At 38.9% G+C, this 17,792-nt stretch overlaps 3 protein-coding genes across 5 annotated transcripts in view; 1 reads left to right on the top strand and 2 right to left on the bottom strand.

Moving 5' to 3' along the window:
- Nucleotides 1–821: 821 nt before the first annotated feature.
- Nucleotides 822–10,188, bottom strand: panx1a (pannexin 1a). Its single transcript, XM_026937826.3, has 6 exons — nucleotides 9,478–10,188; nucleotides 7,740–7,864; nucleotides 6,062–6,252; nucleotides 4,193–4,694; nucleotides 3,515–3,674; nucleotides 822–2,593 (listed from the first exon to the last, which is right to left on the bottom strand). Exons 1-6 carry the CDS (start codon nucleotides 9,659–9,661, stop codon nucleotides 2,517–2,519), a joined length of 1,239 nt encoding a protein of 412 aa, XP_026793627.3. The 5' UTR covers nucleotides 9,662–10,188; the 3' UTR covers nucleotides 822–2,516.
- A 1,299-nt stretch (nucleotides 10,189–11,487) lies between these two features.
- sec61g (SEC61 translocon subunit gamma) lies at nucleotides 11,488–14,895 on the top strand. The gene is made up of 4 exons (XM_026937817.3): nucleotides 11,488–11,648; nucleotides 12,360–12,465; nucleotides 12,978–13,080; nucleotides 14,748–14,895. Exons 2-4 carry the CDS (start codon nucleotides 12,372–12,374, stop codon nucleotides 14,755–14,757), a joined length of 207 nt encoding a protein of 68 aa, XP_026793618.1. The 5' UTR covers nucleotides 11,488–11,648; nucleotides 12,360–12,371; the 3' UTR covers nucleotides 14,758–14,895.
- Nucleotides 13,121–17,792, bottom strand: part of tpk1 (thiamin pyrophosphokinase 1) — a 31,307-nt gene continuing 26,635 nt past the window's right edge. For all 3 annotated transcript variants that reach the window (XM_026937807.3, XM_026937805.3, XM_026937806.3), the window contains exon 9: nucleotides 13,121–15,942. In XM_026937807.3, coding sequence (XP_026793608.3) covers nucleotides 15,803–15,942 — 140 coding nt within the window. In that variant the 3' untranslated portion in view covers nucleotides 13,121–15,802. The remainder of the gene's footprint in view (nucleotides 15,943–17,792) is intronic.

The following is a 17,792-nucleotide window of genomic DNA, read 5'->3' as shown; positions in this document are numbered from 1 at the left end:
CAGACAATCCTCACTACATCTACAACTACATCATGGCTACATCTCCCCAAGTCTCTTATTTCTGTTTTTTTGTTTAGTGCAGATAGACATGATAGACATAATAGACAGCTCTCTGGTTTATTTTTGTGAGGGATCACTCCAGGTGTAAGATGTGCAGTGTGTGAGGTTTGTCTGTGAGTACCCATGTAGTAAGCACACTGCTATAGCCACAAATGTGATAAAAGTGGTGTAGTGTAGGGCTGTAGGGCTCGAGCCCATTCTTGGGACGTTTTCCGTATTGACTAGGATTTGTCTTGAAATTATTTATGAGTTTTAAAAAATGTTTGTGTTGTCTTTTCTTTTCATAGGCACAATGTTGTCCAAGGAGTTCTTTTAGAAAACATGCACGACTGTAGCCAACTAGTTGAAGTAAAGGCTTGGCCTCAAAAAGGATTTAATGATTTTCAGTCTCGATCTTTACTCAGTCTCACTTTCTTTTGGACTCTAGCTTAATTTGGCCTCGACCCCTTTAAGACTCAGTCTTGACTTGCTCTTGGCCTTGTACGTGACAATGGCAGTCGTGACTACAGCCTTACTGTAGTGTGAGCAGCACAACTTTTTCAAAATTTGTAGCATCTATTAGGCAGTAGTGTAATGATTTTATTCGTTTAAAACGCAGAGCATTAATAGAGAATTCTATTCTGTGATGCAGTAAGAGGTGTGCACTGGATCAAGGATTTTATAACAGTTCAGCCAGTCACATTTTAGAACCAAAACTATCCATTTTAAAGTAGCTTTAAGCATCCTCAGTCAGTGTGAAAAATGCAAAATCCACAGCAGTGTGAAAATCAACAAATTTTATTACTAACAATAAAGATGAATCCTGCATCTTTTTTAAACAAATGCACATGCATGCATGCAGAAGCATTCATAAAAATAACATAAAACCAAAACCGTCCACAATAGGCAGCAAACTAAATAAACTAAGCAAAATAAATTCAAACATTGTCCAGTTCTCATTACTGAAATCCTGTCAGTACCGTCAGACATGAAACTAGACATCAAATATGACTACAGATTACTAGAATTACAAAGCAAACGACTAAAATAAAACCCAGAAGCTTCATGATCATAGAAAATTAAGAAAATTACCTCATATCGGTTTATAGTAGCTTTAAGTGCTTGTGCTATCTGTTATACAGAACCGCAATTAATAAAACCAAGAAGATTAAGTCCTCATCAGATCAATTTTAGTCAGATATTCCAAAAACTGACTGTCTGAACAGACAACAAAGAGTATCAGGGTATAGTAGGAGTCTGACATGTTACATGTTTAACAGTAGAGCATAATGATCTGAAATAATAATAGCATGAACACCATTATTTTATTCTATACCAATATGGATAATGACATCACAAGAACATTATTTTTGCCACATATACCATTTAACAAAAAACGAAAAAAAGACATGATTTTTTTTGGCATTTATAATTGTCTTTAAAATAAGACTGCAATACTTGGATGCGTCTCATGATGATGTTTACAGAGATACCGTACACTCTATGCTGAAAATTCATATATTACATTTTTACAACATGAACTTTTGCACAGAATACTATTAATTTTCTCAACATGATGGGAGTTTGATCTCTGAAATATCCCCATCACTTGCATTACACTTTCCCAACAGCAGCCTAGCACTTTGCTCACTACCAATATGCACCTAAGCTTCAGTTTATTTTTAACCACAAAATTAGAAAATGAAGAACATCCTAAAAATATTAGCTAGCCAGACAGCTTTAAAGGATTTTCCCTGAAAAACAAAACTAGCATGCTAACATTAGAGAAAACTCCCAAACAATAATAACGTACCACAGAGAATATTCAAGTTATAGAAAACACTGACACTAAAATCTGTCAAAACACACTAGTTGACTTATACATATAATGAAAAAATAAGTTATTTTTTTTAAGTGGAGGTAGGGTGAGACACTTGAGTTACTGAAAACCGTGATATTGGGTTGTTCGGTAATCGTATACTGAGGTCTATATAGTTAATCTACATTTCTGATGCTGTGAAATTCTGTTTAACATGATTTGGAAAAAAAAAACAGTATTAAATGAAATTCTATAGTGTGTAAATAACTCAAAACTTGTCTACATCCCCAAGTAACCTGTGTAGGAGCTATTCCGTATGTCAGTTCCGCAGTTCCAGATAAGATAACTGGTGTACCGTCATGTACTATAAACATACGTACCATATATATACACACCTCATTCATACCTTAGCATATTATCACTGTTTACAAAAAATGAGGTAAACATGGCATATAACAGCGATCATGATATCAGTTCATACAAATCTTTTGAACAAATTGCATTTCTGAACTCCACACACAAGCACATACACACACACATACCACATTCAGTGTCTGTCTCCCAGACCACAATGCATGAAGTCTCATCAGGCATCACATTTGCATTTACCCACACTGCCATCATGTGACGCTGGAGCATCATGTGACTCTGTGGCACATCATGTGACTCTCTGGCGCACAGCTGTGTCATCTCGAGACATTCCGACTCTGTCCTCAGTCAGCAGAGGAGAGGCTTCTGCAGAATCGACAACACACAAACACTAGAACATGTGGAGCCATGAATATATACAAACATATGCAAACAAACAACCACGTGCACAGACAAAAACACACAAGTATGCATACAAGCATGTACACACACACGTCAACACACAAGACACACAATCATAAAAAAGGATCAGGGTAAATGGGGATCAGGTTTAAACAGAGATCAGGTTTAAACAGAGATCAGGGTTAAATAGAGATCAGGATAAATGGGGATCAGGTTTAAATAGAGATCAGGGTTAAACAGAGATCAGGATAAATGGGGATCAGGTTTAAACAGAGATCAGGGTTAAATAGAGATCAGGATAAATGGGGATCAGGTTTAAACAGAGATCAGGGTTAAATAGAGATCAGGATAAATGGGGACCAGGTTTAAACAGAGATCAGGGTTAAATAGAGATCAGGATAAATGGGGATCAGGTTTAAACAGAGATCAGGGTTAAATAGAGATCTGGGTTAAACAGATATCAGGATAAATGGGGATCAGGTTTAAACAGAGATCAGAGTTAAATAGAGATCAGGGTTAAATAGAGATCAGGTTTAAACAGAGATCAGGGTTAAATAGAGATCAGGGTTAAATAGAGATCAGAGTTAAATAGAGATCAGGGTTAAATAGAGATCAGGGTTAAATAAAGATCAGGGTTGAATAGAGATCAGGGTTAAATAGAGATCAGGGTTAAATAGAGCTCAGGGTTAAACAGGGATCAGGGCAAACGGGGAACAGGGCAAACGGGACAGACTGGATGCATCACTGTGCTGAACAAACTAGATTTTGACTTCATGTCAATTCGAGGTTTAAGCTCTGTGGCCTGTGCGCTTCAAAATGATCTCATCTTGTGATGAAACACCTGGAACGTGTCAAAATAAGAGCCACGCCCACTTTATTCTTCACCTTTCATCTCTACACAGTTTCCCTCAGTCTTCTCCAGGTCTGTCTGTGAGTTCTTCGGCTGTCTCCCATCCACTATGTCTGTTTTAACCTGACCCAGGGCCTGCAGCAGGACCAGGGTGTCAAACTGCACCTCTCCAGACTCCTTCAGGAGCTCTAATACCTACACATGGAAAACACACACACACACACACACACACACACCTGTATTAGTTGATGGGGTGGGAATCTCTAGGGACCTAAAATTACATTTGATTATGATTCACAGTGCCATAAAGTTACTATAAATTCTTTATTCCTAAAGAATTTTTTCAACATAATAAAATTAGGGCTGTCGGAACAAATGTCGAGCAATGTCAGAGCAAATAAATTAATGCCTGACGAACCCCGATGTTTGTTTCTAAAGGAATCTCATAGCTTTAGGCTATAAAATTGTAATTTTTCAAGGAACCAAACAACTCTAGCCTATGAAATTGGAACTTTTTAAAAGAATGTGACAGCTCTAGCTTATCAAATTCTAATTTTTTAAAAGGCACCTGACAGCCCTAGCCTAAAAAAAAAAACACCTTTTATGGATAAATGTAAAAGGCCAAAAATGATCAGTAAAGAATTATTCACAAGACAATCTATCATGAACAATCTATTATCTTACATGCATGAACAAACACAACCATTACACACCTTCACGCACTTGTAGCTTTTCAGTTCACTCAGGTTCTCTTCCAGAAACAGCAGGTACATCGACAGATCATCCCAAGCTCTGGGTCCAAACTCCATCATCCCAAGCGTGGGCAGCATCTCGTAAGGTTTCAGGAAACCAGATGAGATCCTCAGGGGAACCAACATGGCGTACACACATGTGGGTGCCAGCAGAAAGTACACAACAAGGTTGATGCAGCTGAGGAGCTGGAACACACCCACAGCTACTAACTTGCACTGCAGGGCTCCAGGCACGGACGAGTCGTTAAACAGCACACCTGAGCGGATATTACACTGAAACTCGTCTGTTACAGACAGACGGATGTAGTAACACAGGTAGACACAGGCCAGGACCAGAGCCAAGAAGGTGAAGCCTCGGCACAGCATGTAGCGCAGCAGCAGGCCGCAGGAGAGACGTTTGGTCTTCAGATACTGTTCCACCAACGGGTACTTAAAACACTTGTCTGTCAGGTCTGGCATAGAGCTGTAGAAGACAACACACACAAATAGGGGTGAGTGATCTGGCAAAAATATCATATTAGGATTTTATCAGCCATGTTGTATTTTTTTTTTTTTGCAAGTTTTTCGCAACCAAACTAATTTCCCTATTGATGAAAATATAGCTCTACAAAGACACCTCTACCTCAAAGAGAAGAATAATAGATACACCTTAGGCCAAAGTACCTTTTTAAACAAATTTTATTCAAGCTCACTTCGCAACAAAATCCAAACAATTATTTCTATAATGAAAACAATCAAGCAGAAATATTTTATTTAAACAATGTTAAAAAGAACACCACCTACTAATGTATTAAAAAGTGCAATAAATAGAAAGATGATTGACAGGTGAGTGAGTAAATATGTTTAAATATTGAATACATTAGCTGAGTTGGTTTTACATTTCTATTTGACATTTTTAAAACAAATGTTTTGTGTTTCACGGTTTTGGTTTCTACTGCACGTCTCTCAGCATTCTGTGTGTAGCTGAGGAATAGCAGCGTTAGAAAAATATTCCTGATTTGGTAAGTTGTAACGAGGACCAGCTATTTTTGCTTAAAGTTGCTTAAAACTCTGGTTTTTCGACAGTTTTGATGGCCATAAGATCACCGACCAGGAAAAATCTCTTTCTTGCGCTTACTTCTTTTCTCGTAAGGCGTGCCCTTTTTTTTAAAAAAAAATAAAATAAAAAAAAATTAAAAAAAGACGCGTTTGTTTTCTTCAGCACGGTTTCTGGCTCCAGTGCCGTTACGCTAACATACGCTCACCGTACTATCTAGATTTCTTTGGCCTGCTTTCTTGGTGCTTAAAGAAATTCGTTGTGTTTGCTCAATCTGGGTTGCATAAGTTAAAGAACTGCCTACTCTTGGCTATTATTGGTTTGTTCTGGTGCCTTTCCATTTAAAAAAAACAAAACTAGTTCACTGCATAGCACATCTGTCTTCCTCTCATTATCTGCTACTGTGGAGTGTATGAATCTTTCAGCCCTGCCTTTCAAGTTGCATCATGCGCCAATAATAAGTGTCACTCAAATATCAAGCAAATATCTGTTTTTGACTGGCAGTAAATCTCTCTCCAAATTTCTGTTTGTTAATGGTAACCACTGTCTGTCATTTGCCTGCCCTGTACTGCTCCGTCTCATAAAAGACTGCACTTCAGCTGCAATACAAACCAATTGAAATGAATAATCGGAGCTCTTAATCCTTCCTGAAACCGTGAAAACATTCAGGTAGATTTCTCTAGAACTCAGTACACTGCAGGCACGCGCTCAACCTGAAATTAGCAGTTTTAGTGCACTATTTAGTGTGTGCTGGTGTGTAAAGTGTACTTGTGTGAGATGAAGAATGTGTATACCTGTGCGTGTCGGGGTGTGTGGATTTGCCATGGAGACGTTTGGCCAGTTTGATAGCGCTGTTGTAAGAGCGGTCCAGCTCGTCCATGATGAAGGTCAGATCAGAGGAGAGACCAGGAGTCACCGTGAATCGCCAAAACAAGGCTGGGAGGTACACCAGCATGGCTACGAATAAGAGGATGTAGGGGAAAAACTTCAGGCAAGAGGAAGAGAGAGAAAAAGAGAGGGAAAGAGATTTCATTAATTAAGGGCTAAAGAAGCTATATATTTCCTAAGGTGCAAAATCCACATTGTTTTTCTTCATTTTCTTCAAATTCCATGTTATATTTTAAGTCTCCAAAAGCCACATCCTAAACATCTGGGCATTGAGTAAGGAAAAACGGTTTAAATAATGACTTATTTTCATATATTTTTTAATTATACATATAAACAGATAAAAAATGTGTTATTTATTTAAAAAAGAAAAACATCTCATTGCTGATATGGGAATGTTTTCTGTTTTGTAAGGAGACGTTTGTTTATTTATCACTTTTGGAAGGAGTCTCCAGTGTTGGTGCTTTGTAAGTTTGTCAGTCAGAGGTAAGGGTGTAAATTTTAATTTTCAGCACAGGAAAGTCTTCAGAATGGAGAACTTTATGGTGCCTAATAACTTCAAGAGAGAGATGAAAAAGGGGAGTCTGGTGCTGCTACAACATAATTGATAATGATTATTTCGTGCACGTTCCACAACTCTAACTGTAACTATAATTGGATAAAAAGTGTCTTTCTTTAATAAGTAAAAAAAAAATGTAATTACTGCCAAATTGCTGTGGTATAAATGAAATAAAATGCTTGCTGTTATTGGAAAATAATCTACTTTGGGGTGTTGTGATTTATTACCTACTTAATATCATGTTTTTGTTATACTTTTTGTGAAACTCTTTAAACTTCTTTAAACTTCTTTAAACTTGATAGCCCTCGTGTGTATTTCTATCAGATTGCTTTAAGGCTACATGGTAAAACTCTAAAATTTCATAAAAATGCAGCAACTAAATATTTCTATATTGAATGTAGAAATGTGTCTGTTAATCAACACTCTTGGTGAAATTCAATTAAATTATAATATTGCGCTGTTGTGCACGGCTTCTCCTTGATAATAATAGTGAGATCTATCGAAGGGGCGGAACCTTGTAACCAACTGCCAATCACTGAAACGGTAATGAACATGACTGGCATCTCAAGCGTAAACACCACCGAATCAGCACCAGTCAGACTCGCAGAGTGCTGCAGGAGTGTTCAGTACCCAAATCCATAACACTTTTACACAACTAATACAGCTTGTTATTAGATCACTCTAACTGGTAAATATAGTAAATAAATAAGAAGAATAAAGTTATGTTAAAGCTAATTTTGTTGACCTGATTTTGGAAAAGTCATTTGAATCTCTTACATATGAACACACACCCAGATATTTACTTGAATAACAGACACTTGGGCTTCTCCTATTTCAAAAACCATCAGCCCCTACTGATTTCTTTAAAAGGGGAAATGACCTTAACCTGAGTCTGTGTGTGTGTGTGTGTGTGTGTGTGTGTGTGAGTGAGAGAGAGAGAGAGAGAGAGGGAGAGAGAGAGAGAGAGGGAGAGAAAAAAAAGAGACATACAGGGACATGTGCTTGAGCAAGCTGTGTTAATCGAGTACCTTATGCATTGAGAGTGGAAGTCCCCCCGTGTCCTGTTTCTGTACATCTGCCCAGCAGTAGGCGTCCACAAACGCGGCCTGCCGCCAGGAGAAGTTCATGGGAGAGAAACAGCTGATCTGAGTACCTGAGAAAGAAGAAACATGATGCTGAGGCTAATTTCAGCCACATGTTTATGTGACTGGGTTACATCTCTCAACTATAAAATCAACACTGTAATAAATCGTGTTATAAAACACTTTCCTGAAATATCAAATGTCTTTTTTTTTTTTTTTTTTTTTTTTTATATATAAAAGCACTGCGTGTTGTCGTTTCTTCCCCTACTAACCGCCCCTAGCAGAGCTTTGAAATTGGTGAACAATTTGTGACTCATTTGCAATTAAAATATCAGGAGAGTTTGCATGCGGTTTGGGACTCTAGAGGTAGGTGAAAGGAGGCAGATGTGAAATTGTGCTGAACTGAATTGTATAATTTATCAAGTGCATAGAATTATACGTCTGATTGGGACAATAGTATTGCTGTTACTGTTTCAGCTTATATCAGTTAATAACATCTAACAGGTGGTCACCAAAAACAAAAAAAAAAAAAAACAAAAAAAAAAATCACACACACTCAAACACACACACACACACACAAAAGAAAGTAAAATGACATCAGAAGAGATTTCTAACAGTAGTCCAACTGTGCAATGCCACTGAGGATGTAACTGTTAATCGACAAAACAATACACAGACGTAACTGATTTACAGTCTGTACTTCAGACTATGTACTTTGCACTAATCAGAGGATTAAAACGACTAAACTGTGACTCAACGTCTTTAATCGAGACATCCGACGATTTCCTTACATTACCCACAATACCGTTTGACTACCTGCTCATAATGCTGCCAGTGGGATTCAACCCTCGTTTGAGCTCTATGTAAAAAGAACAACGCAGCGGCGCTGTAGTCTTTTACGTCATCTCATAGATCGCTGACTAGCCGTCTTACTGCTGCAATGCATTCTGGGACTTTGCTCCAATGTCTCCTCTACTTCTGTGTTAGAGTTCTCATTAATATCACGTTGAATATTAATGGAAAACTGTGATTGGTTAAGGAAAAAACTCTCATTTTTTGATACTAACTGCAAAAACTGTCCGTTATCCCTCATGTTGAATTTCTGTTTCCTATTAAACGTCATTGTAAACGTCGTTGCTAACAATGTCCCCTGATGATGTCAGCAAGGCACAACCCCTAACTTCTCACATGAATAACAAAAATACCACATCGAGCAAAAAAAAAGCACCAGAATCACTGGGCACATCACAAATTTTTCAACGTAAACACATTTAATACGTTTGAGGGTGGACTTTTCCCTTAAAACATGGTAAAATCCAGAATTACACATGATTATGGTGTTATTTTGAACAAATGTTAAATACACAGAGCTTCACCACACATGAATACAGAAACCACAAGATTTTTACAATATTAGAAATTATTACTGAGGGTTTTTTTCACATGTGTTTATACTGTAAAGGATATTCTCTGTGAAGAGGTTCGTGTCAGGATAATTAACAGGTTTAGTAAATGTAAATAGGTTTAGGGTGTGTGAATGGCATTACTACTGTATGTGTCACTGTTGCCAAGTCTTTAACTAACTTCAGACTGGAATTGTGTGTTGAAAAACAAGCAGGGGAGTACAGAAGTGTGAAAACGTGTAGCGTGTGAGGAAAAGTTGTGCAAAATGTGTGTAATTTACCGACTGAGACCTCCTGAGCGAAGGCCAGAGAGATGAGCAACAGCGGCATTCCGACTGCAATACACAGAACCAGCTTGTCCAGAGCCAGGTCCAGGCGCGCGCCCTTATACTTCCCCTCTGTGCTCGGCTCTTTCAGTAAGAAGTCTGTGAACACATACTCTGTAGCTACGTTCGCTATCGCCATGTTTAATCCCCGATAACAGAAAGAAAGTTCAACTTGTTTACACTGAGAATGAGAACCTTCACTGTGTAGTACAGTTAGAAACTGAAACCAAACAAGGTTCCCAAAGAATTAACCATCACCGTCCCGACCATCAAGAGCCACTTGTTGCTCTTCTTCTTTAAAGGCGGAACGCTACAGGGTTCATTACCGCCACCTGCTGCACAGAGCGGCATCAAAACACACACCTCCCCTTAACTAGCCCTGCAGCATTAAGCTAACGTTAGCTACCAAACACACCTCACCTTAACTAACCCTGCAGCATTAAGCTAACGTTAGCTACCAAACACACCTCCCCTTAACTAGCCCTGCAGCATTAAGCTAACGTTAGCTACCAAACACACCTCCCCTTAACTAGCCCTGCAGCATTAAGCTAACGTTAGCTACCACACACCTCCCCTTAACTAACCCTGCAGCATTAAGCTAACGTTAGCTACCAAACACACCTCCCCTTAACTAGCCCTGCAGCATTAAGCTAACGTTAGCTACCAAACACACACCGAAAGGCTGACTATTACAAACATATAACAATATTTAATATTCAATTATATTTACAATAACATGTGAGCATATACATAACAATTGCATAACTACAGTTATCGAAAATTCAAGTTAGCTACTTCACCACCAATAGCCAACTTAGCTAAAATTAGCTCATTACAATTTAGTGTTTTGCTAACGCATATTAGCTAGCTAGCTAACAACATCTGTCCAATGAATACATTGGATACATTCTATCTGTCTAGCAGATGCTAACTAACTAAAGTTAGCTAAAGTTAAGTTAAGTGAATTAGTGAAGTTAGTGAACTGTTACTGTTACAAAGTAACAGTCTGTAAGGCTTCTACGATGGGAAAGTCTACAGAAATGAGGACTTTCAGATTCTCTGTAATGTGAAAAGCTTTTTATAAACTTCAAGAGAGAGAAAAAGAGAGGCTGATGAGGGAATGACAAATGTTGATAGCTGCTATAACGTAAGTGATAACAGAAACTAACTTGTTTCTTGTTTAATAAATAGAAAATTGTAAATGTCATCAAAGAGTTGTGGTGTAAGAGAAGCTTTGGATTGCGCCATTATAGGAAAATAAACAACTTCGGGCTGATAACAATAAGTCCACTTCAAGTTGGGGCACATCACACCGCTACATCATTGATTATTTTTATAACGGCAGAGACTATCATGTTTTATTCCGTAATTATTGTAATTGGACATAATTATGCAATACAATCTGTCATAGAAGAGAACTTTTCCAGGTGACAGCCACAGATGAAGCATTGTTCGCTAAACCGGTACGATTAGTATTGAAATGTAAAAATGCTGAATCTTTTTTTCCTGAATCCGGTCGATTAAACTGTCACCATGTGTTCTTGAGGGAAAAAATGAAATGCAATTTAAGTTAATAAATCTGTCATGATCCCTTGTCTTCATGATATTATAAATCATAACAGTTTAATATACAGGCTTCCACAACAGATGTGTCGTTCATGAACGAATCGGCTCTTTTAGGTGAGTCGTGAGAGCTGGGACGCCTACTGTATAACTATATATCAGTACACATTTGTTAAAGCCTAATTACTAATTTTAAAATTATTTAAATAGTATTTTAAGGCAAAGTAATGTTACTTTTTCAAAAAACAATAATTAAAAAAATGTCAATGTGAGCCCAATTGGGAGTCGACTCTTATTGGTGAGCCGAGTGAAATGAACAGAATGGTGGAATGGTAAGATTGAACAATCCCGCCTTCTACACTCCGATTGGTCAGTAGTTCGTATGACGTTTTTATGTCAGCCAATTGGAGTTTTTGGAGCGGGGAGGAGGCTCTGCGCATGCGCACGTGTAGGCTACGTCAGCTTTCTCAGTTAGTGAGTGTGTGTAAATCTACGTGGCTTTACCCTGAAATCTGCAAAGTGCAGCTGTAACACCGCTTCGTTATCCGTATTTACACACACAGGTAAGTTCTCCTTACATTTTTTAAAAATGTAACATACTTATAAGAATATATTTTTGTAAAGTATGTTTGAAACATTATGTCTAACTACAACATTGGCTACGTAAGTAGCATTAGCAACATAGCTAGCATCTTAGCAAATACTCTGGAACAACTAGATAAATGGGTTTGTTACTTGAGTACTTGAGCTCAGCTTTAGTTATTGCACTGTACATAGCATTCTGCAGCTAAATCCCTGTTTACTCTCTCTTCTAAATAGACAGACTTCTGTGTCTGTCTGTCCCCCTTCTGTCTGCCTCTTTCTGTGCCTGTCCCTCTGTCTGCCTGCCTGCCTGCCTCTCTCTCTCTCTCTGCCCCCCTCTCTCTTTCACTCTTTCTGTCTGTCTCTTTCTGTGCCTGTCCCTCTATCTGTTTGTCTGCCCCCCCCCCCCTTCTCTGTCTGTTTCTCTTTGTCCCTCTGTCAGCCCCCCTCTCTCTTTCTCTCTGTCTGTCTCTCTCTTTCTGTGCCTGTCCCCCCAACCCCCCCCCCCATCTGTCCCTCTCTCTGTCTGTCCCTCTCTCTGTCTGTCCCTCTCTCTGTCTGTCCCTCTCTCTGTCTGTCCCTCTCTCGATATCTGTCTGTCTGCCCCCTCACTCTTTCTTTTTGTCTCTCTCTTTCTCTGCTTTGGAAAGATGGATTAAAACACTGATGTGTGTACATTTCCTCCTCCTCAGCCCGAAGCCAACATGGATCAGGTCATGCAGTTTGTCGAACCCGGCCGCCAGTTCATCAAGGACTCCATCAGGCTCGTGAAAAGATGCACAAAACCAGACAGAAAAGGTCAGTCTGTCACCACACACAAGATCATGGTTTATTAAGTCTAGTATATGTATAATATCTGCAGCGTCCATGCAGTTGAACAGCAAGAGCTGAAGTTTTCAGGTACTGATTAAACGAAGGCAGCAAGGGGCTGTTTCTGCCATCGATCCTGAGCTCGGATTACTGGCTGTGTGGAGTTCCACACGTTCACACTTGTCAACGAGGGTTTCCTCCCAAGACAATTCACCAGTTTGCTAAATAATCTTTCACCTTTAACGACAACCCTTGGTGGACAAGGAGCACACATGAATACCAGAAATAGCTTGCATAATTTCTCATCTATAGGCATAATGCATGTTGTGGTATTGAAAAAGTTTCATTACTCAGTCTTTTAAACCACTTTCTAGCTCTAGCTCTATTTAGAAACTAGTCCCAATGTTATGTCTTCTTAAGTAGGAGGAGGAGAACTCCTCAAACTGGAAATGGATCACAAAGCATGTGTTAATCACGAGTTACATTTTTCTATGTTGTAGAATTTCAGAAGATTGCAATGGCCACAGCGATTGGGTTCGCCATCATGGGCTTTATCGGATTCTTCGTCAAACTCATCCACATCCCCATCAACAACATCATCGTGTAAGTTATCCTTTAATTATATAACAGACCTGCTTCAGAATTCTTGTTTCACACAGAATTTATATTTATTTTAATTTTTGTGCATTAAAATACTCAGCAGTTTATTAGGTACACAACAATACACATGAAAATACTTTTGATCAAAACAGGTAATCAGGTAATGTTCCAGTGCTCAAGTTAAAATGATAGAAGATACACTATATGGATTACACTATATAAGGTGTAAGTTTGTGGACACCTGACCATCACACCCATATGTGATTGTTGAACATCCCATTCCAGATTTAGTTCCCTTTTTGCTGTTATAATAATCTACTCTTCTGCAAAGTCTTTCCACTAGATTTTGGAGCGTGGTTATGGGGATTTGTGTTCATTCAGCCACAAGAGCATTAGTGAGGTCAGGCACTGATTGTTAGGTGAGGAGGTCTGGGGTGCAGTCGGTGTTCCAGTTCAGCCCAAAGGTGTTCAGTAGGGCTGAGGTCAGGGTTCTGTGCAGAACACTCAAGTTCTTCCACTCCAACCTTCACACACCATATCTTCCTGGAGCTTGCTTTGTGCAGGGGCATTGTCATGCTGGAACAGGATTGGGCCTCTTACTTCCAGTGAAGAGAAATGGTAAAGCTACAGCATACAAAGACATCCTAGACAGTTGTGTGCCTACAATTTTGTGGCAACAAAGTTTGGGGAAGAACCACATATGGGTGTGATGGTCAGTTGTCTGCAAACTTCTGGCCAAATAGTGTACGATTTAAAAAAAATGTGTGCAGCAGATTGAATTGGAAGGACTGGTGCTATCTGATCCACTTGTGCGCAGATCAGGTAACAAAGGTGCCAACGTCTGCCATTTAGCCATAACGTTTATAAGGTTTAAGCCCTTTGGGATTTGAACTCGCAGTCTCCTGCAACAAGTGACACTTAAATTTTCTCGATTTTTTTTCTCAAGTCTATGCAAATGAGCAATCTGAGTAATGCCTCAGACCAATCCTATGGTGCATGTGGTCTGACTTTTCTTCAGTTCCCCACTGTTCCTACATGCAGTTAGTTCCCATTTACTTTTTTAACTGTGGTTTCAAAAGAGGTTGGACAGTACACACCTACAAGTGACAGAGATAGTAGGTGCTGCATGCCCAACTACATGACACCAACTACAAACAACTTGTTGCTTGCTAGTGTGAACATAGGGTCGGGTTATGTGTAGGAAAAAAATCATATCGTTATACAAGACATTTCTACATTTAAAAAAAAAAAAAGTGTTACAATAGGTTTGTTCAAAAGCTGCCAGCAAAACAGCGGTGCAATTAGATGATCCTTCATTATTTAACACTGAAGATTTAGCACAAAATGTTAACCATCAGTTAGCTGCTTCAATTCAGTAACTGTTACACAAAAAAACTGATGATATTGTGATATTGCTGAAAAGTATATTGTGATACAATTTATCATAATATTGATTATATGATCATATTGCCCGGTCCTAGTGTGTGTAGCAGCAAATGTGGCACAGCTGCAGCTGACTGAGGCAAAGAAAGGCAAAGGCGTTAACATGGCAGCGTGGTGATTTTTTTTTTTTTTTTGTGGTATAATCTTGCTCCAATGTCTGTCTTGTGGAAGTGTTGTGCGTCATGACTCTGATCAGTCAACCTGATTTTTGCTTTCCTCTTTTTCAGTGGGGGTTGAATCAACTCCATTTTGAACTTCTTTGGAAGCATGGAACAGCATTGGATGATGGACTGGGACTGAATTTGTAGATTGAATGATCTGTTTTGTGATTTTTTTTTTGTTTGTTTGTTTTAATAAATCAGTGGAAAAAGTGAATTGTCTTTTATTAACAAGGTTTGTGGTTATCGTAAGGCACATATACATCAATCAGCCATAACATTTAAACATAACATTAAAATATTGTGCCACCAAAACAGCTCTGACCCATCGAGGCATGGATTCTACAAGACTTCTGAAGGTGTGCTGTGGTATCTGGCACCAAGATGTTCCTTTAAGTAGATCGTTTAAGTCCTGTAAGTTGTGGTGCCTCCATGGACCAGACTTGTCTGTCCAGCACATCCCACAGATGCTCGATCGGATTGAGGTCTGCGGAATTTGGAAGCCAAGTCAACACCTTGAACTCTTTGTCATGTTCCTCAAACCATTCCTGAACAATTTTTGCAGTGTGGCAGGGCGCATTATCCTGCTGAAAGAGGCCACTGCTATTAAGGAATACCATTGCCATTAAGGAGCATACTTGGTCTGCAACAATGTTTAGGTGGGTGGTACGTGTCAAAGTAACATCCACATGAATGCCAGGACCCAAGGTTTCCCAGCAGAACATTGCCCAGAGCATCACACTGCCTCTGCCTGCTTGCCTTCTTCCCATAGTGCATCCTGGTGCCCCAGGTAAGTGACACGCACTCGGCTGTCCACATGATGTTAAAAAAAAAAAAAAAAAATGGTGATTCATCGGACCAGGCCACCTTCTTCCATTGCTCCATGGTCCAGTACTGATGCTCACGTACCAATTGTAGGCGATTTCGGCAGTGGACAGGGGTCAGCATGGGGACTCTGACCAGTCTGCTATCACGCAGCCCCATACGCAGCACGATCCCTACACTTGCCCATTTTTCCTGCTTCCAACACATCAACTTTTGTAACGAGATAATGAATGTTATTCACCTGTCAGTGGTTTTAATGTTATGGCTGATTGGTATATGTCCACTTCCTAATTATTTATTTACTCTGTTTTAATACCCATAGTCCATAGAAGAGGTCTGTCTGTGCTGATGGTCACAGGTTTTCTCTTCTCTTTGGCATCAAGCTCTTCATACGTGTTGGATGTGCTGATGAGCTTCCCAAACTCCAGCACATGGTTATCTGTAAAAGATGATTTCATATAAAATAGCAGTGTTTATTATCCTGCAATTTTACATTGTCTGTGAAAAACTGAGCACAGACACTCCATTGTTTAAATGCATTGTGTTAGAGGTCATTGAAGAATTTCTCAAAAATTAAGGAAGTAATAACTCATAACAAAGTGCTGTTGAATTCTCAAATCTCAAATCTGATTGGTCAGAAGGTGTTGGTTAATTTCCTATAACAGTAGCTCTGTATTGGTTTTATAGTAACCTCTAAATCACAGGTGCTTTATTTTAACTTTATTTAACTTTTATGGAAGAAGTCTAATGTCAGCACTTTGACAGTCTGAGGTAAAGCTATTATAAGGTTAAAAAAAAAAAAGTTTTCTGTCACAGGAAAGTCTTCAGGACAGAGGAGTTCAGACTTTGCATGTTTTTTTTTTAATTATTAAATTCAAGTGACAAAAATGAGTGGTGAGAGAGCGACTGTTTATAACCGCTATAACACAGGAACTAACTTGTTCTGTGGTCATTCCATTAAAAATGGTAACTTAGCAAAGTGCCAAATAAATGCCTATTAATTCTTATAATAATGACATATAAATGTCAATAAACAACAAAGACCAATATCATGCACTGTAATATGAAACAGATCATTTCCACCAATGCAGTGGTGGTATCAGGGAACATGGAACAAGTGGATATGGGGTATGAATTGGACAAGTGGGGTATGAGGTTAAGGTTGGGTGTGGGGATAGGTTTTCATTCGTGTTCTTAAGTCAAATCAGCATCATATCAGTTCTCCTCTGGAAAATCCATCACTGACGTCTGTGTGTTGTGTGAACATTAAAAGTGAACACGATGAACTTCTGAAAGTCTGGAGATAATTAAAACTTTGTTGAGCAGAACTGAGAGACAGAGTGAACCTGATAATAACAGGATACAGATGAAAATAAACAAAATCAGACACTCTCGTCTTTAAGGTGCAAGTTCAGAACAAATAAGTTCACACTAAGAAAATCAAAGATGACTTTGAAGAGAATGTGCATTTGTTTGCTGAAGTCTGGTCGAGGATTCGGGGGACTTCAGTGAGCTCACGTGTGAAAAATGGCTTTTTTATTTGAACTCTAAGGCAGAGAGGAATATAAGACTGAAGTGAGATGGACAACAGTGTGAGGTTGTGTTAGGTGATGAAAGGGACAGAACACACACAGAGGAAATGTGTCCTGGTGTTGAGACATCATCAGCATCCCAAAATAAAACACTAGACCTGCCACTGTCCAATGTTATGGTCTGAACTTCATTCAGCTCTCATATTCATTACAATATACCAAGACTGAAATTTACTAAAACTGAATTTTTTTACAGTCTGGCTTCATATGAGCAATAAAAGAAAAGGCATGTTGTCATGTTAGCGGATGAGAGCGTGTGTTCAACACCTTCACCAGTTCCTTTGTTTGTAGTCTTGGGGTTTAGTTGAAACTTTTAGTTGAATTTGTGTCTCCTTGCTGAACCATGCCAAGATTTTTAGATTTCCGTACAATTGTTTGTACATGGTACATTCAGTTGTTTAGAAATTGCCCCTTAGGCGTTTTCTTTTCTTGAGGTCTTGGCTAAGTTGCTTAGGTTTTTCCCATAAAATCAAGAGCAAATTTAGTGCACTGGCTGTAAATACAACCGCAGTCGCACTCCTAATTAACATAATTAATTATGACAATTGGTCCAGCAGAAGCTTCTAAAAATCATTACATCAACTTTCAGGAAACTTCCAAACTGTTTAAAGAGACAGTCATCTTGGTGTATGTAAACCTTCAACCCACTGGAATTCTGATATAATGAATTAAAGCAGAAATAATTCTGTCTCCAGTC

Source organism: Pangasianodon hypophthalmus, chromosome 22 (assembly GCF_027358585.1).
Source record: "Pangasianodon hypophthalmus isolate fPanHyp1 chromosome 22, fPanHyp1.pri, whole genome shotgun sequence".
Classification (NCBI taxonomy): domain Eukaryota; kingdom Metazoa; phylum Chordata; class Actinopteri; order Siluriformes; family Pangasiidae; genus Pangasianodon; species Pangasianodon hypophthalmus.
The sequence above is the reverse complement of the archived record's forward strand: the minus strand, read 5'-3'. Positions and strand labels throughout refer to the sequence as shown.